The sequence below is a fragment of the Hyperolius riggenbachi genome, chromosome 3 (genome assembly GCF_040937935.1).
Source record: "Hyperolius riggenbachi isolate aHypRig1 chromosome 3, aHypRig1.pri, whole genome shotgun sequence".
NCBI classification, from domain to species: domain Eukaryota; kingdom Metazoa; phylum Chordata; class Amphibia; order Anura; family Hyperoliidae; genus Hyperolius; species Hyperolius riggenbachi.
This window is the reverse complement of record NC_090648.1, coordinates 232,081,320-232,105,032: the sequence shown is the minus strand read 5'-3', so window position 1 is coordinate 232,105,032 and position 23,713 is coordinate 232,081,320. Positions and strand designations below refer to the sequence as shown.

Below are 23,713 nucleotides of genomic sequence, written 5' to 3'. Positions count from 1 at the left end.
TAGGTGCGTAAGAGGCTTTAGCTTTACATTCAATTTTCTTTCATTTGCTTTCTCTGCATTGCCTGTGGTAAGTCTTTTATACAGCTGAAATTTAGTGACCCAATTTTGGGCACAAATGGAATTTGTCTTTTTTTTTGTCTCAGATGTACTGTTTGCCTTGCCTTATCTGGGAAAATGAATCATGCCTTATATATTTTAGCTCTATTGACTTTGATTTATTGAAATAGTATAAGGCATAAACTATCCAGTTCACTATATTCTGGTCTAGCTTCAACAAACTGACTTCAGACTGAGGCCTGGTGCACACCAAAAACCGCTAGCAGATCCGCAAAATGCTAGCAGATTTTGAAATGCTTTTTCTTATTTTTCTGTAGCGTTTCAGCTAGCGTTTTGCGGTTTTGTGTAGCGGTTTTGGTGTAGTAGATTTCATATAGTGTTACAGTAAAGCTGTTACTGAACAGCTTCTGTAACAAAACCGCCGACAAAACCGCTCTGAACAGGCGTTTTTCAGAGCGGTTTGCGGTTTTCCTATACTTAACATTGAGGCAGAAACGCATCCGAAATCCAGAAAATGCCTCACCCCGGGAGTATGCGTTTCAGCAAAACGCCTCCCGCTCTGGTGTGAACCACCCCATTGAGATACATTGACCAAGCGGCTGCAGAAACGCTGAAAAAGCCGCTCGGTGTGCACCAGCCCTGAGTGCTTTAAATGCACATTTCTACTAACACAGTTTGATCAATGATGAAGAAAATGTTTGTTTTTTCAATACACAAGTAGAAATCTTCATGCCTAGTGACATGTTGCATACAGTTTAACAGTGTGATTGTGTTTTTATTATTAGGCACAGAAAAATGTCGAGGGTTTGGTTATGTCACATTTTCCATGCTGGAGGATGCACAGAAGGCAATGAAAGAAGTGAAGGAATACGACGGAAAGCGAATTGATGTCTCAGTGGCCAAAAAGAAACTCACTGACAAGGAGAAAAAATCTAAGAATAAAGGTGTGACAATAATATTTCAAGCCCTCTGTAATAATATGGCAGCTATAAATCTTATTGGTGACATTCTTTATCAAACAATATCTTTTTTTTTTTCAGAAACTGCTGAACCCTCAGTGGAAAAGAAGCCCAAAGATGGGAAAGGACAACAGAAAAAAGCAAGACTAATAATCCGAAACTTGAGCTTCAAGGTGCAGAATTAGATAGCCAATTCAAATCAATGATTCAGTTTTTTTGCACACGGTTTTCATACGTTTGTTTTGTGAATCTGTTGCCTAGGTGGTAGGATGATTTATGAGATATGATAGTGACATGTAACATTAGGACTTTCCTGTAGAATACCTGTTTTGTCCAAGGAAAGCTGCAAGCGAAGTAGCCTTTATGCATGGTTTTTATATTGTAATACAGATTTCAGTATAGACTGTTTAATAACCATAGCATATATTTGTTTCTCCATTAGTGTTCTGAAGAAGACCTCAAGAACCATTTTTCTGCCTTTGGAACTGTGTTAGAAGTGAACATCCCAAAAAAGCCAGGTTTGTTCTGAGTAGGTGCACGCAATGAAAAACCAAGCTGAAACATACCTGTCCTCAGCAGCTTAATCTGGAACTGTCATGTCTACATTGCACTCAGATTAATTGGACATATTAGTTAAAGCATACAATCTTTATTAAACATTTTGTTGCTGAATAAATTCACTTCTCAGTTCTGTATTTGTTTAGGCAAATCACTGTGTGTAATTAGTTCTTATTAGTAGACCGCAGGAGAGCTCTGCCAAGGCAGCTCTTCATATAGTAAACACTGAGGCTTAACCCGTTTATTACCTTCTGCAAAAGTGAAACCAAGTAAAACTTAAGGTTTTTTTTTAAGATTTCCATAAATGGTAATGTTTGTTTTTCCCCAAAAATGTAACGTTCTGTGGCTAATCTTTTAGAGCAGAGGGAAAGTTTGTTCATGATATGAGCAGCTGTCTCTCGGAACTGTATCTATAGCTATTATTGAAGTTTTTTTTTTTTTGTCTCTTAGATGGGAAAATGCGAGGATTTGCCTTTGTGCAAATGAAGAATATGCTGGAAGCTAGCAAAGCAATAAAAGGCACAAACATGAAAAATATTAAAGGTAAATTGCATTTATTAAAGGGGAGCTAAAGTGTTCAAATAAAACTTCATGTCAGAATGTGTTGATTCTCTTTTACAGTACACTGGTAATAAAAAAAAAAACCAAATCATGCTTTTCTCTCTTAAATCCTTTTCCTTGCACTCTTTAACCTCTTCAGTGTCTGTAAGGGCTAGTTCACACTACAAGAGCTTTTCTAAGCGCTTTGTCACTTTAAAAGCTCTTGCTAATGTTATCCTATGCGTGTGTTCTCACTGGAGTGATGTGATTTTGTAGAAATTCCCCATAGCATTGCATTAGCAAGAGCTTTTCAATTCAGAAGCGTTTTAAAAAGCTCTTATGGTGTGAATTGGCCCTAATTGCGGCTTGTAGTATAGATCAAGAGGAGGAGCTAAAGCATGCATGGTTTAAAGTGGACCTGAACATTTTGCACAGGACAAAAAGGAAAACCTAGGGAAATGCACACTGTATGTATTTAGACAGTTTAGCCTGTTTAATTTCCCCTCATTTGTGTCTCATCACAAGTTGTAATTTGATCTCTTTATTTTGTCACCCGATTGCCATGGCAGATAAGCTAATTTGAAAGCACAGGATGTTAAAAATATGTCTGCTTCAATGACTCAGGAAGTAGATACAGTGCAGATTTGTTTTAGAATTTGTATCAGCTGTAACAGAAAAGTTTTTTTTCGTTTAAAGGCGGTGCATTTTTGTCTGTATTTATGGGCCTAAAAGCGGTACATTTTTCAAGAATTTTAGGCCTCCAATTCTTCAGTCTTAACTCACCAAAATATATCAGACTAAAGGCCTGGTAGACATCCTGCGTATAAATAAGGCTGGAACACAAAATTTGTGAAAATTACATTTTATAAATTTAAAAATAGTGAAACTGTACAAATAAGGTACCAGACTATACAGTATATACATATATATTTAATACACCGCCCGCATGTGCTATATTTTCAAACCGAGAATGGCACAGAGCACGACATCACAATCACGGCAGTAGAAGCATGAATACTTTCGGACTTTATTCCCTTTGCTATCAGTCTTAGGCAAATAGTTGTCAAAATCCAGGCAGAGGTCATTGCAGGCAGCAGGCAAAGAGCAATCAAAACCCAGGCAGAGGTCAGTTCAGGTGGCTGGCAGAGAGAGTAGTATAAATCCAGGCAGAGGTCGGGTCAGGTGGCTGGCAGAGAGAGTAATATAAATCCAGGCAGAGGTCATTGCAGGCGGCAGGCAAAGAGTTGTTAAAATCCAGGCAAAAATTGGTAACAGTAAGGGCTCGTTCACACTATGAGCATTTGCTGGCAATTTTAGAAATCGCCCCAAAAGCGCTTGTGCAATGATTCCCTATGACACTGTTCACATATACGCATTTCTATTTTACTAAAATCGCAAAAACGCTACATGTACCATTTTCTGAGCGCTTTGGCTCAATAGAAGGTATAGGAAAATTGCAAAGTGCTTGAAAAAGCGCTTTGGCTATCAATCATAAAGCATTCCCGCATGCGGAAATGCTGAAAACGGCTTACTTTACGACCACTTAGCAAAATGTGTATTCATAAAGGCTGTTTTTGCATGAAAAGCTGACATTCCCGAGCAGAGCGATTAAATTACCGCCTTGTGCAGTGATTATCTAAACAAATGTTACTAAATGTCAATTCATAAAGATTAGAGCAAGCGGTATACGGACGGGGAATACCGCTCCCTTGGAAGTAGCGATAAGCATGCGGAATACATTTAATTGAATGGAGACAGACCTCCCAAGCAGCAGCAGTGAGAGCAGCACACGGAGGGACTCTGGCAGCTTCTCCTGTTACGCCAGCCTACCGACAGCCTAGTTCGAGAAATCACCGCACTGCTATCGCAACTGGCAACATTTTTATGAATGAGCACCCAGAATTCTAAAATACCGAAAGCGGTATTTTCCCACACGGATTTTTGTTACCGACCACACTTATGAATGATAGCCTTTGTGTAGCGATTTCCCAAGCACTTCTATGGATAAATACATTAGGCTTGATTCACAAAGCAGTGCTAACCTACTTAGCACGTCTAAAGTCTTTAGACGTGTTAACAAGGGTGCTAAGTAGGTTAGCACCGGAATTTCTCAATCAGATCGCGCGCAAAGCTTTACGCGCAAAGTCCTATGCGCGCGCTAAGTCCTATAGGCTTTAATGGGCACTTCGCGCGGGCTCTGTGCAGTGCGCGCGTGCGTAAAGTTTTGCGCGCGAAAAGCTGGTTTAGATGTGCTAAGGGGGTTTTCACAGACGTGCTAACAGGTAGCACCGCTTTGTGAATCAAGCCCATTGTATGTATTAATTTCCGGGTTAAAGAGTTAACTTCCTGACTGACGTCAGGAAGTGGAGAAAAAAACAGTGCTGAACAAAAGCGCTTAGAAAAGTGGTTCTCTAAGCGCAAATCGCAGGGAAAAGTTCATAAAAAAATCACAGCATAAATAGCTCAGCACTTGCGATGGCGATTTTATAATGTGAACAAGCCCTAAAGCAGAAGCACTTTGCGGAAGATTAGTAACATATTAAACGCACATACAGGTCAAATAACATTCATATTGCACTTTTCTCCTGGCAGACTCAAAGTGCTTGAGCTGCAGCCACTAGGATGCGCTCAGTAGGCAGTAGCGGTATTAAGACGTCCTTAGGCTAGACTCCCTACTGAATAGGTGCTGTCTTGCTGAACAGGAAGGGACGGGATTCGAATCCTGGTTTCCTGTGTCAGAGGAGGAGCCCTAAACTAGTACACCAGTGTTTCTCAATCCTGTCTTTGTAACTCCCCAACGGTGCATGTTTTGTAGGCAGCCTCACCTATGCACAAGTGGGGTAAATCTCAGCTACATGGAATCCATCTAGCTCAGACACTAATTACCCCACCTGTGCATAGGTGAGGTTGCCTGCAAAACATACAACCTTAGGGAGTCACAAGGACAGGTTTGAGAAACACTGTAGTACACTATCCAGCCAGCCCTGAACATGTTGCTGACATACAGTCACAATGACTGTGTACAACTGCACCTTTTGTGTATGTACACATTACACAAATGCATTGCACACTTACACACTGCACATACACACCATTGCCAATATGCAATTACAGTTTTCTCCTGAGTTATCTCCTAGGATATATTTTTCATATTGTCTTTAAAATAACTTTTTAGCATGTTAAAATTATTTTGATAGTACTCTTTCTATAACTTTTGGGTACTTTAATTGCAAGCGTTTTCTTGCATGCTGGAGGAATTTTATGGCAAGGTGTGAAAAGATCACCTAGGAGAAAAAGTGAATTGCATATGGGCCCATGTATGCATGCGCACACACACCACACCTGCATATATTTTCCATTTCACAGTCTGTTTTTAAAGTAATCATTTTAAAAGTTGAATTTTCAATGTGTCGGCTAGTAAATCTATGATAGAAAGGGTCTTGATGTTTTTAAATTGAACTGAAGAAGAGATTTCTCTTTGCGAATACTGGCGTAATGATTTTCTGTTGGCCCTTATTATATTTTGTGTTTTGCAGACCGTACTGTTGCTGTTGATTGGGCTGTAGCAAAGGATAAATATGCAGCTACTCAGAAAGCAAATGTCAGCGGTAAGTTATCTTTTTAGCCTATTTCTAGTATTATGATTTCCCACATCATAATTTGTTTATAAAGGAATATAGTATTTTGGTGATTGGCCACCTGTAGATGACTATATTCTGTAGCAAAAATTATAATTCTAAACCTCTTTTGTTGCCTACATGCTGTTTCTTGGTCTTTGGGCATCATGATTTCATATTTCTTTAATTCCAAGTCTGCTCACATCAACTGTGCGGCATTGTAGACCTCCTATACCTTTAATTACAGTGAAACTCTACTAATCTTCACTGCTTTTACTCTTTACTACATTACTTTACAGTATGTTAAAAAATGGTGTAGTTGGGAGCAGTTGTAGCATGGGCTCTAGACTGCCACTTGGAAGTCTGTGGATAATGTGATACAAAATAAAGGTGCCCACTAATGTTGATTGTACAATGTTTTACCAAATATATGTAGTAGAAGGGTAAACTGAGTATATTTGGAGAGCCTTCAGATCCTCTGCAAGCAGAGCTTTCAACCCCTGTACTTTCCATGCAAATTACTGGTGATTTGAAGATCAGCCAATGTAGCCCAGAAGCTGCCAGTTCACGAACTAGTAGGCATGGTCAGTGAAATTCAAATAATTCAGAGTTGGTGCAGGATTATGGAAATTCTGAATGCAAACGTATGTAGCTTGAAAATGGACCAATCAAATCCAGCCAAAGTGAAATTTGGTCCATTTCAAGCTGCATATGTTTGCATTCAAAATGTTCTTAATCCTGCATCAACTTGGAACAATAGGCATGTTATTGCCCATCCGTATTGATCAGTAGATATTGGATATTAGATGTACAGTTATTTCATCGCGTCTTATTTTATATATTGGAACAGGCAATTTCGTCCTGTGCTCTTATGGTTCGTTTTTTTTTGTTTTGTGCACATTTTGCATTCACAGTTATCATTTGCACATTTGCACCACTTATTTATTGCACAATGGGCATGATTCGCAAAGCTTTTTCACCTTATGTATTAACATACATAAGGTGAAAAAGCTTTGTGAATCATGCCCATTGTGCAATAAATAAGTGGTGCAAATAACTGTGAATGCAAAATGTGCACAAAACAAAAAACGAACCATAAGAGCACAGGACGAGATTGCCTGTTACATTTTTAAGCTACCAAAGACCAAAAATATAATATAATTAAGGTAAGAAAAGTAATATTGAAATGAAGTTAACCAGGAACAACTTACTTTGAGTGATTATTTTGCTTGTAAATGTGCTGAAAGGTTATTCTTATTACGGTAATTAGATGAAACATTTTGTGAATAGAGCCCAATGTGTTGGTACTTAACAAATAAATGACCATTATCATGACAATGGCATTTTCTCCATGTATCCATCATAAACATTATTGCATTAATAGTACGCCTGTGCACTTTCAGACGCAAAGAAAAATGTGAAACAATCTGAATCAGAGGAGAGTGAAAAAGATGATGATGATGATGATGATAAAGATGCCGCATCAGATGAGGAAGAGAAAACTACACTGAAAGAACAGAGTAGCTCTTCAGAAGAGGAGAAAGATTCATTAAGCGATGAAGATCAGTCAGAAGATAAAAGGCCAGCAAAGAAAAATAAAGGTCGTGAAATGTGAGTGTTGGGTAACGGTTATGTCACTTGAAGTATGTTTAAAGTAGTATATGCTTTCTGGTGCTGTGATTATCTCAATGAGATTTAAATTGGATCCAAGATAAACTTTTACTCATTGCATAATTGTGTTCCTTTCATATAGTTTATAGAGCATTCCTCAAGCAAAATACTTTTTGTTTAAAAACTCTTCCCTATAAACTAAACAAGCCTCGCCCACAGCTTTTTCAGAGAGCCTTGGCACTGTAGCAAGGGCTTATGGGAGATCAGTCTGGGCAGGAGGAGGTTACTAGCCAGAGATTTCAGAGGCAGAGGGGAGGATGAAAGCAGAGTGAATTTGTCACAGGCAGAGAGCTAGAGATGCTATCAGCTTTGCCTGTGTGTAACTTTTACAAACATGGCTGCTGTCATTGTATCACAGGAAGAAATAATCATATTCCGTTGAAGATGTTTGCAGCTAGATTTGCTGTGTAAACTGTCTAAACTTTAGATAAAATATACTAGTTACTTGTTATAGTTAAACAGCGAGGGGAACGCCAGCGCATACCACTAAGGCTGCATCTTAAATGACCACCAGCTCAGTGTGCAGCACCTAAATAGACTTTCTGCACACTTTGCATTCAATTCAGATGCAAATCATATGCAAATCTGCTACTACTTATTTTAGGGCCGCGCAGCCTTTCCCCCCACCTTTTCTTAACTTTGTAACTATGTTACTGTCAGGTTAGCTGCTCCCAGCCCCTCCTTCTGAGTTTCCTGTTTGCATAAGTAGTAGCAGATTTGCATACGATTTGCATCTGAATTGAATGCAAAGTGTGCAGAAAATCTATGTAGGTGCTGCACACTGAGCTGGTGGTCATTTCAGATGCAGCCTTAGTGGTATGCGCTGGCGTTCTCCTCGCTGTTCAACCAAATGTAAGTTACACTTTTTTTTGCTTAGCTGCTCCCAAGGTTTTAAATTTAGGTTAGGTCACTTGCCCAGAGGTTTGCCTTACCGTGGCGCAAGTGTCTAGTATAATATACTTTGCATGCAAACCATATTGGAAGCTGAAGTTCCTCCTAGTTTAATAAATGTTAGCATTTGTCTTGGATGCAGGGCATGCATTTTTCAGTCCAACAGAAGCGGTGTATGCCTGTGCGATTAACCAGTCAATTGCAACATATGTTTAGGGATGCGCAGCCTTTCCCCCCACCTTTTCTTAACTTGTTATAGTTAGTTTTTCATCTCAGATCCGCTTTAATAATATGTTTTATGGTACAAGGAACAGAGGCCATTCTCCTAAAAGATAATTCACTTCAACTCAGTTCTTTTTCTTTTTTTTCTGTAATGGAACTGGCTTCTGAAAGAAAGAACTCCCCCTTTGCTTTAAAGGATACCCGAACTGACATGTGACATGATGAGATAGACATATGTATGTACAGTGCCTAGCACACAAATAACTATGCTGTGTTCTTTTTTTTTTTTCTCTGCCTGAAAGAGTTAAATATCAGGTATGTAAGTGGCTGACTCAGTCCTGACTCAGACAGGAAGTGACAACAGTGTGACCCACACTGATAAGAAAATTCCTCTTTTTATCTCTTTCTTGCTCTCAGAATCCATTTTCTGCCAGGAAAGTGTTTTATAGTTGGAATTTTTTATCAGTGAGGGTCACACTGTAGTCACTTCCTGTCTGAGTCAGGACTAAGTCGGTCACCTAAAGACCTGATATTGAACTCTTTCAGGCAGAGAAAGAAAAAAAAGGAACACAGCATAGTTATTTGTGTGCTAGGCACTGTACATACACATGTCTAGCTCATCATGTCACATGTCAGTTCGGGTATCCTTTAAGTCAGAGGAGTATGGAGGTTGGCATATTTATTTCCATTTAAACAGTGCCAGTTGCCTGGCATCCTGCTGATCTTTCTGGCATCAGTAGGGGTTATATCACACACCAGAAACAAGCATGCTGCTAATCTAGTCAAATTTCAGTCAGAGCCCCTGATCTACATGTTTGTTCAAGGTCTATGGCTAAAAGTATTAGAGACAGAGGGTCGACCGGACAGACGGGAATTTGCATTGGTTAAAAGGAAATCCAGGATCCTTTTTTAACACTAAGGCCACATACACACATCAGACCATAGTCTTTTGAAAATGAAAGATCACAGACCAATTTTACCCCCTTCCATGTAGTATGAGAGGCATACCTTCACAGTGTTTTCTATGGAGCTGAATTCCCCATCAGAAAAAAATCTTTGCAAGATGCTGCACACACAGATGCTGTACAGACACAAAAGATCAGTATCTGCAAAAGATTTGTTCCTGCCAAAGATCCGTTCCTGCAAATTGCATTCATAGTCTATGAGATCTGCAGATCATCATACACACCTTGTTTAACAGACATTCATCTGCAGATCAGACAATCATCTGCAGATCAGAAAATCCATACTGGTGGATCTGATCTGCAGATGAATGTCTGTTAAACAAGGTGTGTATGATGATCTGCAGATATCATAGACTATGAATGCATTTTGCAGGAACGGATCTTTTGCAGGAACAGATCTTTTGCAGGAACAGATCTTTTGCAGGAACAGATCTGTTGAATGTCTACAGCATCTTTGTCTGCAGCATCTTGCAAAGATTTCTGTCTGATGGGGAGTTCAGCTTCATAGAATAGACTGTGTAGGTATGGCTCTCATACTACTTGGAAGGGGGTAAAATTAGTCTGTGATCTTTCATTTTCCAAAGACTATGGTCTGATGTGTGTATGAGCCTTAAGTTGTGCTACGGAGCAAACATGGGGGTGTACTTGTTCAATCCAAAGGGTAAAACTAAGTTTGCTATGCAGCTGCTGTCACTGATGTGTCACTGCTTGTACTGGGCTTGGCCTGGACTCCACCTGGGGCCTCTGTAAAAGTTTCTATTCTGTACAGAACTTTTTCATATTTTTCGTTAAATATACTATAAAATGTATTTGGACACTAGATGGAGATGAGTCCATGTCTGCTATAAACCTATAAGCCCAAAATTGTGTTGTCTTAGATTACTACAATTTTTCTAGAGACCAGTTTGAGAGACTGCTTTGGAAAATAATGGTTTGTTGCATAGCCACACAGTGAGGCTGAAATATATCAGGATTTTCAATCTGCTTACGATTTATTTTTTGGGGATTGTATGCTTGTATGTGAACCAAACGACAGGCAATGCAAAATGTAGCCATTCATTATTTTTAAATTATATTCATTTTAGTTTACATGAGGCTTATGGAAACTGCTGTTTCCTGTTCTGAAATGAAAAGTGGAGTGTGTTATCTTTTTACATGGCAGTAATGCCTTCTTTCTGTTCATTTGTTTTTGAACATTTTTAACTGTACGTTCTTACCATGGTTATTGGGAGGAAGCAGTAAGGAGCTGAATGAGCAGCGCTCTTGTGACCTCACTGGCAAGCTCTTCATAACTCCATGCTGACCTGCTCATTGTGCATTTAGCCCCAGAAGAAGTGGCAACACGAACTGGTCGTCATGCCATGCGTCCCCTTGCAACTCACCTGCACATAGTGCTGGTATGGAATTGCAACTGTTATTTACTTGTTTGATTGCACCAATAAATGTCATTAGATGCTAATCCGCACTGTATCGGTCACTTCTTTCAATGTGATCCATCAATCTATCCATTCCTTAATATGGAGCACACTGGAAATCATTGCTCTGCATACAAGGCGTTTATCCCTGTATGTCTCACAACCTAAAGCTCTGAGCATCTTCCACTTTTGTCTACATCTGTATACATTTTTAACTGAGCAGATGCTAATTTGAGTCTCTGATGACTCTTATTCAATGAACTTATTTGATGTTTCTACTATAAAGGGGACTTTTGGCAGATTCCATCAACTAATTCTGATACTGCACTGAAGAGAGATCGATGACCTATGATCAATTTTGAGTCTGATAGAAAATGCAATTTGATTTTCTGACTCGGAACAAATATGACAACTTCCAATCATCTTGTATGGTGTTGAGCAGTAGTTGAGCAAAATTGCACTACTGTTCATTGTAAAAGTAAACTTTGGAATGGTCACTAGGAAAACCAGTCCGTGTATGAGCAATCTAATTTGCTGCCGCCAGCTGCTGTTTTTATATGTGAATAATTAGATATATAAAGCTGGGTTGTGTTGTATGACACATTGCTTTTTATGTTTGTGCTTGATAATTTGTTTTTTAATTTATGTATTTGATTTAGCTCTTTGAAGAAAACTCAAGTCAAGAGCAAGAAGATTGATGACAGCAGTGATGATGGTGACAGTAGTGGTGATGACAGCAGTGATGATGAGGATGATGTGTCTGCTGACTCTGGACAGGAGAGTGACATGGAAGATGATCTCTCAGGGGATTCTGATTCTGACAGCAAGAAAAAGGGTACAAAGGATGAATTCTATAGCACTACCCCAAATGATCAGTTCTCAAAATTGAATATTTAAATTCCATATTTCACTTGTGCTGTGCTCTGAGTAATTACAAAAAAATATTCTTTTCCCTACTACATGAGGGAGACAAAGAATTAAACATAAGCGTTATTCCTTGGCTGTTTGCTAGTAAGCTATGTTTTGATGAGCACGGAAGACGGGGTGTTTTCATAACCCACCACGAAAAAAAGGATTGCCCCAGAGCTCCAACCACTGACAGTAGTAGCACCAGGGAGTCAATCAGAATACACCCGTATACCGCAGGGGTGTACAGTCAGAAACAAAGAGTAGAAAAAGCTGGGTCTCCACTTGGATTTAGGATTAAGGGGAAAGAGGCGCCCAGAAAAGATAAAATGCGTTAAAAACAAAATGGAAAAAGTGAGGTGGCTTACCTCAATGAAGACATTCACATATTGATAGAATTTTATTGCACTGGCAACGTGTTTCGTGGGGACATACCTTCCTCAGGCCAAATAGCAGTGCCTAATAGTGCTTGTAGCCACAAATAAGGGCACCTCTCTTTGTGGCTACAAGCACTATTAGGCACTGCTATTTGGCCTGAGGAAGTGGGTATGCACCCACGAAACGCGTTGCCAGTGCAATAAAATTGTTAATACATGAATTTGTCTTCATTGAGGTAAGCCACCTCACTTCTTTCATTTTTATTTGTTTTTAACGCAGTTTATCTTCTCTGGGTGCCTCTTTCCCTTTTATCCTGTGCCTTCACCCTCCTTTTAGAGGGTGATAAACCCTCTTTGACCAATTTAGGTCATTTGAGGTTTGCTTTTTATCAAGAGTTGTGACCATCACCAGCTCCGTCTGGTCACCCGAGTGGAGTCGCGGTTATACATCTCCACCTGCTTCTAGTAGTCGGTTGCCCTTCTGCAACCCACCTTTGTGAGTATAATTCATCCACATATTTTACATACTTCTGGTACTGTGACATACTGCACCATTTGGGCTCCTGTTGTCTCTGTGTTTTCTTTCTGCAGGGTGCAATTTTTATTATCCCTACTTTTTGTCCTTTGCAACATTAGCTTCATTTAATAGTGGTAACCACAGAAAGCGCAACGTTTTGGCACTCAGGCCTTTTTCAAATGCTCATGCTATGTTGCCACTAATAAATTAAGCTAATACTGCAACATCCAGGTGAAGACAAAGCTTTTTCTACTCTGTTTTCTCGACCGACTCATGCCATTGTCTTTTGACCTGTCAGTTAAGCATTTGAGGAGAACTGACCTTTGCAGGAATGTACACCACTCATGAGAGATGTCTTGGGGAGTGTAACAAAAACTTGGCTTATACACCTCCAACAGACGCTAACTTTTAAGTGTCTGTAGGAAGAGGGCACTGTGTTTTAGAATTATTTTCAACTACTTTCCACCTGAAAACTGATCAAAAAAAGCTATTGTGACTTTATTTAATTTTAAAGTGTGCCAGAGGCAGACTATAAAAAAAACAGAAATGAAGAAGAGAATAGCCTCCGGATTCTCCAGAGGCTTCTGAAGTCCTCCTGGCCCCCACTGTTGCCACGCACGGATCCCCGGAACATATCTGATGAGCTTGTCAGATACGTTATTGTGGCTGCGGTGCCCGCTGTATACGAACATGGCTGTACTTCACCTTCGCATCTGCAAGTACATCTGCATAGTAAGCTGAAGTCTCTCCTATACGAGCGTAGTCACAGTACAGCGGCACTCGTGTACAAAGAGGAGTGCGGGCACAATTTAAAAGGGTACCAAGCAACAGTGGTCTCCAGGAGGGCACAGGAAGCATCTGGAGGATCCAGCAAGATGTTACTGGGCGCTTTTTTGCCTAAATACTTAAACAGCACTAAGTGCAACCATATTCTTATTTCTTGACAGATAAGAAAGGAAAGAAACAGCAGCGGCCTTCTGATGTTAATGAGGGGAAAACATTGTTTATCAGGTGAGCCATCTCATTTGAAGTTGCAAAAGTGTATGAAAATCGCAAATACAGGTAGTCCTCGGGTTACGAACGCCCGACTTACGAACGACCCGCCGATACGAACGTACAGGTTCCTGTATGTCACATGACATACAGGAAGCAGTGCTGTACATGGCTAGAGGGAGCTGTATGCAGAGAGAGGAGGACAGACAGCGTTGGACTCGTACAGAGGTTAGTCCAGAGGGCCAAAGCGAGGCCACAGAGGGGGAAAAAGTGAGGGCACAGAGGAAGCACCATCAGAGGCACAGAGGGAGCAAAGCCAGGGGTAAGGAGGAAGTACAAACGGAGGCACAGAGAGGGGACATATAGAGGCACAGGGGGACAAATGGGCATAGAGGGGGACACTGGAGGCAAAAGGATGCAAAGGTGACAGAGATGGCACAGCGTTTTGACTTGAGAACAGATTCAGGTTAAGAACGAGCCTACAGTCCCTATTTCGTTTAACTGAGGTCTACCTATAATATGAAAGGTACATTTGGCCATCTTACTAAGTTATTAGAAATATCTATATCTATCTATCTATCTATCTATCTATCTATCTATATATATATATCTACACCTACACACACACCTACATCTATATCTTTAAATTAAAGGACACGCGAGGTGAAAATAAAGTAATGAAATAAGCAATTGTATCTGTCTTCCCTCTCCCAGAAATGACTTTTTAAGATATTCCACAGTTTTATTTTATATTTAAATTTAGCCGAAAATGGCTTCAAGTTTTTACTGTTTTGTTTTTGCTCAATGACACATTCATTGAAGTATGCCAGAGCTAAAATCTATGAACTATTGACCCCTTTTATCTCTTTCCTGCCCTCAGAAGCCATTTTCTGCTAGGAAACTGTTTTATAGTTGTAATTTCTTATCAGTGAGGGTCACACTCAGTCCTGACCCAGACAGGAACTGCCATGTTTAACTCTTTCAGGCAGCAACATAAAAAAAGAAACACAGCACATTTGTGTTCTAGGCACTGTACATATAAATGTCTATCTCATCATGCCACATATCTCATTGGGTATCCTTTAATTTGTGTTGTGGCCCTGTGCACAGTTACGCACTATCAAGTTCCTTGGATATTATGGTCATCCCTGTGCCTTCACTAGTTGACAACCTTCAATAAATATGCAGGTCACGAATTCCATATATCGGACAAACCCATCACTTGATGTGAGCCAACTAAGAATATTGCCAAACAGCAGAGCAGCTCATCTGTCTTTTATTACAGACCTATACATATGCTCTTTGTATTTAACTTGATATTGACCACGCAATTTTTTTTTTTTTGTGTTTTTATTGTTCTCCTATCAAATCAAGTGTATTAATAAAATGTGAACCTTTAATTGTACGTGATTGTATTTGGACTGCTAGGCGTGTTCCCACTTAAAGGGGCGCTATGCCGAATTACTGTTAAAATAAATGTAGCATAAAATTAAAGAGGATCTGTAACATCAAAAGATCCCCTGGGGGGTACTCACCTCGGGTGGGGTAAGCCTCCGGATCCTAATGAGGCTTCCCACGCCGTCCTCCATCCCTCAGGGGTCTCGCTGCAGCCCTCCGAGAATAATGACGTCAATATTTACCTTCCTGGCTCCTGCGCAGGCGCTCTGACGGCTGTCGGCTCCGAACTACACGGAAATACCCGATCGCCGTCGGGTCTGCTCTACTGCGCAGGAGCAAGTTTCCGGCGCCTGCGCAGTAGAGCGGACCTGACTGAGATCGGGTATTTCCGTGTAGTTCGGAGCCGAGAGCAGCCACAGCGCCCCCGCTGGAGCCTGCAAAGGTAAATATTGAACTGACAGTCGGCTCTGTCGCCGGCTGTTCGGAGGGCTGCAGCGACACCCCCGTGGGAAAGAGGACGGCGTGGGAAGCCTCACTAGGATCCGGAGGCTTCCCCCACCCGAGGTGAGTACCCCTCAGGGGATCTTTTTGACGTTACAGAGTCTCTTTAAGCCAGCATCCAAAATAAAATAAAAAAAAAGCTTTCGTTTCAGAAAAATAAACAGAGCTGCTTGCTCAATCACTTTAGCTTTCAGTAGCCCGTCATTTGCATTCTATGCGTCGGACTAACAGACCAGTACATTAGTTACAGGGGAACATCTGATATGACTGTTTGTTTTTTTCAGATCTCACTTCCCTGTTATCTGGTTGTTATTGGTTTCTCCGCACTCACAAGCCGAGCCGCCCGCTATAAACAGTTGTAACGTTGCCTTCCTTACAGCGTATACTGAAGCCATGAAGGACCCCTGCACTCCGGCAGGCAAAAAATCAGCCACCTTATCTCGGCTATTTGACACCCCCCCCCCCCCCCCCCCGTGTCGTTAGCAAACTTGAGTAGTATCTGCTGCACAGATCAAAGGAGGCAGATTTGTATATTGTACAGTGCTAGTGCCTGATGTTCTCCAGTCATATCACCATCATTCTATCTCTAAAAACACTATCAGATGCTAAGCACTAATGTGATACGTTTTTCTGCTTGCTAGGAACCTGTCTTTTAACTCTGAAGAGGAGGATCTGGAGGAACTTTTCCTGCGCTTTGGTAACATAAAGTACATCCGGATAGTGGTGCACCCTGACACAGAGCACTCTAAAGGTCGGTGTAACCTAATGATGCACTCTAGACACCGTCTTCCCCAGCCCCCCCCCCAGATCTGTGTAGGCACATAGCTTCTTTTAAAAAAACCTGTACTGAAACTTAAAAGTCAAAATAAGCATACACAAGTCATACTTGCCTTCCATGTAATCTGCTTCTCAGTGTCTTTCACCTGTCCCGCATCCTGTTTTTTCACTGTGATCAAGGGAATTTTCCGTCCTACATTTTGAAAAAGGACATTACCCATAACAGCTTTCTGGTCAGCCCACAATTAAACTGTAACATCGCCCACTTGAGCCATCGGGAAACATGGACATTACCAGCTACATTAGTTTTCCTCTCAGCTATAACTGACAGCAACTGATATTTTACTGACAGCAACTGATATATTTCAGATCTGACAAAATATTGTCAGAACTGGAAGGGATTATTGTCAGAAGAAAATGTTGAGCTTCTGAGAGGAACTGATGGCAAGGTAACTATGTAATGTTCATTTGAAGTTACCTCACGTGTTTATTTTAAATATTTTTACTCAGTACAGGTTCTCTTTAAAGGACCACTATCACGGAAAGGAACCAACAGCATTTCCTGAACAGCAGTATAACTGCCAAAATAGTAAGATGCCAGCCAGCCTCCCTACTCACTTGCACACTATTTTGTCGGTTAGACCTGCTGTTCAGGAAATGCTGTTGAAAACAAAGAAAACCCTAAGAATCCACCAGAACCCGATGAAACACTGGTCACTTTATGCACCACAGACTGTTACTGCTATAGGCTGCAATCTTCTGTTTCAGTCTGAACAAAGGATTTATGCAATCTGAGCAGCAGCTCCATCCACAGAAAGTGAGAGTCCGAGATGGGTAACACTATCCTGGACCAGCTGGAGCAAGTAAAACACCCTATGCACTCCAGTAGTCTGTCTGCGGAGAGGAATTGTCATATTGTCAGATATGGCAACGCATCTGCAACCTGCTAATTATTGTTCATGTTGGCAATGTTCATTGCAATATTGCAGCAGGCATTCCTATATCCAGTATGAATGGGGGCCATATGCAAACATGGGTCTGTTCTGATACCCCACCCCTTCCAATAAATGATAATGTAGTAGCAGATCTAGTGTGACTGACCCTTGGTCAGTATAGTATGTTACGGCTGTTCATGTGATGAAAATTTCTATATAGGTAGTCCCCGGTACCTCCTCTGTGCCTCCAGTGTCCCCCTCTGTGTCACCTCTGCCCTCTTTACCTGCTTATACAAGTTTAAAAGCCAATTTTGTTTTGCGTTTTTCTCAAACTGTAAGTCCAATTTTAAAAACATTGGGCTTGTTCCCATGGCAACACAGAATCCTTATCATTCGTAAGTCGAGGACTACCTGTATGTGCTTTTTTAGTTGCCAAAGTTTCAGTTAAATTCCCAGATCAGCCTCCCATTTTTACCGCACATTACAGTAAAATTGCATTAAAAAGCAATGGATGCTGCATGTAGTAGTGGGAGGGCTTGGACAGCTGTCTCTCCAATAAGATTACACTGAAATTTCAACAGAACAAGGAGCTAAAAGAGCATGTTGGGTATTTGAAATGACCATTGCAAAATGTTCAGATGGGCAATGCATAAAACATTCCATACAAGTGTACTATCAAATGCTTAAAGAGAACCTGAACTGAAAATAAAAAGTCAAAAGAACCATACACAGGTCATACTTACCAACTGTGTAGTCTACTGCTCAATCTCTTTCTCCTCTCCTGCATCCTGTTTGTCCCCTGTGATCAATGGATTTCTCCGTCCTCCATTTTAAAAATGGCCATTACACCATAACCGCTTCCTGGTCAGCACACTGGTAAACTGTAATATCACCCACTTGAGCCATAGGGAAACATGGACATTACCTTGCACATTCAGTTGTAACTGACAGCTAATGATATATAACTGACAGCAACTGGTATATTTCAGTTCTGACAAAATCTTGTCAGAACTGGAGGGATCACTGTAAGTAGAAAATGGTGAGCTTCTGAGAGGAACTGACAGTGAGGTGAGTATGTAATATTCATTTGCAGGTACATCACGTGTTTATTTTAAATAATTTTACTTGCTTCAGGTTCCCTTTAAAAAAATTGCAAGGCTTAACTAAGGCTTTATCACTGTAATGGGGTACTTAGAATCACAATGGGGAACAAAAAGGTTTGATACTTGCCTCAGTAGGGAGAAGCTTCTTAATGGTTCAGAGGCTTCCACGGTCTTCCTTTTCCCCTCCTGTGCCATGCTGGGATCCTCTAAGGAAGCCTCCACATTGAAGTCTTGGATTGCGATTATGTATGAATGCAACCTGGACTGCTCGGATGCACCAATGGCTGCCCCTGTGCAGTCTGGCCGCACTTGTACATGGAGGGGATTGTGGTTGCGAAGAGGAACAGGATCCTGGCCAGCAGCGGAGGTGTTCTGGACATCGAGGAAGCCTCTGGAGCATCCTGAAGCTTTCCCCTTCTGAGGTAAGTATCTAACTTTTTTTAGTTTAATGTTGCAGCTGTGCTTCAGCTAAGCTAATAGATAGACAGGTCGAATTGATTATTTCCGACAGGTCTGATCTGATTTCCAATCGTTTTTCTGATATTTTGTTTAGAAGTGATCGGAAAATCAATCAGAAAAGCAATTGGAAATCAGATCTGACCTGCTGGAAATAATTGATTCAACCTGTCTTATGGTAAATTGTATTGTGTGTACCAGACATTAGTTAGGTGGGTGACATCCCTATTTATAGTGTACAGTCACACAGGTGAGAAGAAGCAAAGAAAATTGTTTACATGAGAGAGAAAACATTCATAGGGGAATCAAGAGATGACTGCTTTGTCTGTTCTCCAAAACAATGCTGTGGAAACAATAAAGGGGCAGGATCTGACCTTTTTCATGACATACAGTATATTGGGCTCATTTGGGTCATTGGTCATCAAGATATAAACTAAATTCTAAATTAGCGACTTATTATTGCTATATATGCACTTGCTTTACATTGTTTTTACGTATATATTGGCTGAATACTCCATTTACTTACGATCTTTTTATGTGACTTAATTTTAAAGGCTGTGCTTTTGTTCAGTTTGTGGATAAAGAAGCAGCAGCGAAATGTGTGGCAGCTGCCAGAGATGAATCAGAGGTATGACTGATATGCTCAGACACTTATGCAATGAATGTGCATCAAACATTGTTGGAATGCATATCCATATACAATATTTCTTAATAAGAAAATGCTTAAAATTTGAGATTCTTAAAGTGAGCGTGAGATGGGGGATGGGGGTGGTCACAGGAATAACACATACATACCTAGGGCTTCTTCCAGTCCCCTCTAACTTGATCGCTCCCATGCCGTCCTCTTCTGTCTTCACGTTCACCTGCAATTGTTCCCGAAAAGTCCTCTGGTCCAGGGCCAACTGCGCATGCGTGGCCCCGGTTGCGCTCACGCAGGTGCAGAACTTTCCCAAAGACAGGAGTGCTCCTGGCCGGACTTCGCATGCACCGACTAGACCCGGCCGACAGATTTTCAGTGGACGGCGTAGGAGCGATCAGGCCGGAGGAGGTTGGTGGACGCCCCAGGTATGTATATTTTATTCTTCTGGCACCATCTCAGGTACACATTAAAGAGAAACAGTGACCAAGAATTTAACTTCATCCCATTCAGTAGCTGATACCCCCTTTTACATGAGAAATCTATTCCTTTTCACAAACAGATCATCAGGGGACGCTGTATGACTGATATTGTGGTGAAACCCCTCCCACAAGGAAACTAAGGACCATGGTCCTGGCAATTTCCTGTCTGTGAACCTCGTTGCATTGTGGAAAATAACTGTTTACAGCTGTTTCCAACTTCCAAAAAAGCAAGCGGCATCTCCTTCCCCTGACATCTCCTGCCAGCAGTAAAAAATCACCATGTGATAAATGTCAGAATGTAAATCAGGGAGAGGAAAGATTTTACAATGGGCAAACACTGACTAAATCATTTATACATAATTATTGTAAAAATTAAGCACTTTATTACAATGTTTTCACTGGAGTTCCTCTTTAAAGGGACACTTAAGTAAAAAAAAAAAAAAGTTTTACTCACCTGGGGCTTCCAATAGCCCCCTGCAGCTGTCCGGTGCCCTCGCCGTCTCCCTCCGATCCTCCTGGCCCCGCCGGCAGCCACTTCCTGTTTCGGTGACAGGAGCTGACAAGCTGGGGACGCGAGTGATTATTCGCGTTCCCAGACACATTAGCACCCTCTATGCTGCTATATGGTATATGATATATGCTATAGCAGCATAGATAGCGCTATTGTGGCCAGGAACGCAAATAATCACTCGCGTCCCCAGCCTGTCAGCTCCTGTCACCGAAACAGGAAGTGGCTGCCGGCGGGGCCAGGAGGATCGGAGGGAGACGGCGAGGGCACTGGACAGCTGCAGGGGGCTATTGGAAGCCCCAGGTGAGTAAAACTTTTTTTTTTTTTTACTTCAGTGTCCCTTTAAAGCATTCCTGTGAAGGATCAAAAGGTGTTTATATTTAAAAAAATAATAATAATAAAATATTTATTTATTGGATAGTCCAGAGGGTTCCTATGGCCTATTTGACCCCCAGCTCTACTGTCTCTCGTAGCTGTACAATGCAGGTGTGAGTATGAGCTGCAGATGCGCAGTAACACAAAGCCAATCCTTTGTAGAGAAAAAAAATCCATTTGCATCAGTAATTGCTGAAAAGTACTATTTAGGATTAAGGCTAATGATACTTTTTGTTTATCTCATCAGTTTATTTTCATTAACATTCATGTTTGCTTTAGGCCTAACAAATAAACCTGACTCTAAAGGCTTGTACACACATGCAACTTAATGCACGATCAACCACACAACATTATCAGTTGGACGTCTTGTCATTTGCCAGGGTACACATGCACAACTGTTGTCCAACAGACCAAGTTTAGACAATAGTTTGGCGGAATGGTTGCACGTGTGTACTGACCTTCACTCTATACACTCTGCACTTGCCTATTGGGATGGAATTTCTTTATAATTGTTAAAGGCACTCCTTATTCCCAAATATTCAAGCACCATGATGACCAGTTTTGTCCATACATAACACTATGGGCAGCATTCGCAAAGCTTTTCCACCTGTTGTCCTCTGTGTTTACCTTATCTGTTACTTAAGCTCACAAAGAGCAAAAAATGTCATATAATTAAGGCAAGAAAAGTAATCTTGAAATGAAGTTAATCAGTAACAACTTACTTTGAGGTCGCATTCACAGTGGGACGTTATTGTCCTGCATTATAAAGTCATAATGCAGGTTGACACACTGTAATATTAAGCCTATGTGACATTTACAGTGTGACGTTAACGTTGCGTCGTAAATGTTGCGTTATGGTAACTCACTGCTTGCAGTGCGTTACCGCCAAACGCAGACGTTAACAGATACAGAGGCATACTTTTCATTGCCTGTATGCTCCACTGTATCTACAGTATGCCAATGTGTGTTACCACCTTTTTTTGCGTTGTAATGCTGCGTTGCGACTTTAATGTCACATTACAACGCAACGTCCCACTGTGAATATGCCGAGTGATTATTTTGGTTGTAAATGTGCTAAAAGGTTATTTTTATCAATTAGGTGATAAATAAGACATTTATGAGAAGTTTTGTGAATAGAGCCCAATGTGGTTTAAATCTCTCAGCATCTACTAAAACCTAGAAAGTCACTGCTGACTATGACTGACCTTTTAAGGATAGAACTGCGAAGTTGTATTACATGCAGCATATTTTAACTATCAATATTTTGGTGTGACTCAGGATGGAGGTCTGATGCTTGCTGGGAGGAAGTTGTTGGTGGATCTTGCCGTGAGCAGGGAGGAAGCTGGAAAACTACGGCAAAAGAAAGTGAAAAAGCCCACGGGCACAAGGAATCTGTATTTGGCAAGAGAAGGAAGTGAGTACCTAGTCATTGTGTATAGTCTACTGTGCTCAAGCGATTGACCAGACAACATGTGCTTAAAGAGAATCTGTATTGTTAAAATCGCACAAAAGTAAACATACCAGTGCGTTAGGGGACATCTCCTATTACCCTCTGTCACAATTTCGCCGCTCCCCGCTGCATTAAAAGTGGTTAAAAACAGTTTTATAAAGTTTGTTTATAAACAAACAAAATGGCCACCAAAACAGGAAGTAGGTTGATGTACAGTATGTCCACACATACAAAATACATCCATACACAAGCAGGCTGTATACACCCTTCCTTTTGAATCTCAAGAGATCATTTGTGTGTTTCTTTCCCCCTGCATCTCTCATGCACTGAAGTTTCAGGCTGCTCTTTTCTTCCTGCAAACAGCTTTGCCCTTGTCTGAATTTCCTCAGTATGTGAAAGCCCAGCCAGCTCAGAGGACGATTTATCCAGCTTGTAAAAGATAATAGAGCAGAGAGAAGCTGCACTAATCTAAATATCACACAGGCAGTGTGCAGAGAGGGGCCTGAAAGGGGGAGTTCATAGCAGAACCACAACACTGAAGAACTTGGCAGCCTTCCAGACACAGGCTGACAAGTCTGACAAGGGAAAGATACATTGATTTATTACAGAGACTGTGATAGCAGGAAGTGCTGCAGTAAGCCAGAACACATTAAAATAGCTTTTGGAACTTGTAGGATGATAAAAAACAGGATGCAATTTTTGTTACGGAGTCTCTTTAAAGTGTACCTGAGATGCACTGATGCGAAGGGTTTTTTACTTACCTTGGGCTTCCTTCAGCCCCCTGTAGTCCATCAGTTCTTTCACCATCCTTCCAATCACCTCAGTTGTGCTGTTGCCAGCCCATAAAATCAGTGACTCAACTCAGATGCGGGCAACTGCACATGCACAGTCCCTGCAGTGTGCACCACCCAATCCTGCTTCGATGGCCAGGAATGTTCTGCACATGGACGGTTCATTAAGGCTGTAACTTTGCTTGCGCAGAATGCTCCCGGCAAAAGGAGCGAGATCGAGGAGGTGCGCAGCCTGGAATAGTGCAAGGGCAGTGGCCTGCAACCCAGCTGGATTCACATGAGCACAGCAGGTCAGACCAGGAGGACGCCAAGGGAGCTGACAGTCTATAGGGGACTGGACAAAGCCTCAAGTACGTACAAATCCTTTGCCATCAGTTCAACTCCAGTTCCCTTTAAGAAACCCTTCAGTTCTTGTTGTCATTTTTCAGAGTGATAATTTGGTATGGTAGTTTGGGAATGTACTACAAATGTATTTCACACAGGTGCCATTTCACATGGATGCTGTTTTTTATATTGAAGTGCTAACTGGAATATCCAGGACAATTAATTACAAAAAAGTCTGCACACCTATGAACTTAAAGGGGAACTGAAGAAAGAGGTATATGAAGGCTG

General features: G+C 41.1%; 1 protein-coding gene across 1 annotated transcript in view; it reads left to right on the top strand.

The window, feature by feature from the left end:
• The window catches only part of RBM28 (RNA binding motif protein 28), a 56,680-nt gene that overhangs the window by 9,808 nt on the left and 23,159 nt on the right, over positions 1–23,713 (top strand). Inside the window, exons 2-12 of the mRNA XM_068275930.1 lie at positions 843–1,001; positions 1,098–1,189; positions 1,459–1,534; positions 2,025–2,117; positions 5,651–5,722; positions 7,135–7,342; positions 11,555–11,730; positions 13,643–13,706; positions 16,229–16,338; positions 19,413–19,486; positions 22,139–22,274. Of these exons, the coding sequence (XP_068132031.1) occupies positions 843–1,001; positions 1,098–1,189; positions 1,459–1,534; positions 2,025–2,117; positions 5,651–5,722; positions 7,135–7,342; positions 11,555–11,730; positions 13,643–13,706; positions 16,229–16,338; positions 19,413–19,486; positions 22,139–22,274 (1,260 nt within the window). The remainder of the gene's footprint in view (positions 1–842; positions 1,002–1,097; positions 1,190–1,458; positions 1,535–2,024; positions 2,118–5,650; positions 5,723–7,134; positions 7,343–11,554; positions 11,731–13,642; positions 13,707–16,228; positions 16,339–19,412; positions 19,487–22,138; positions 22,275–23,713) is intronic.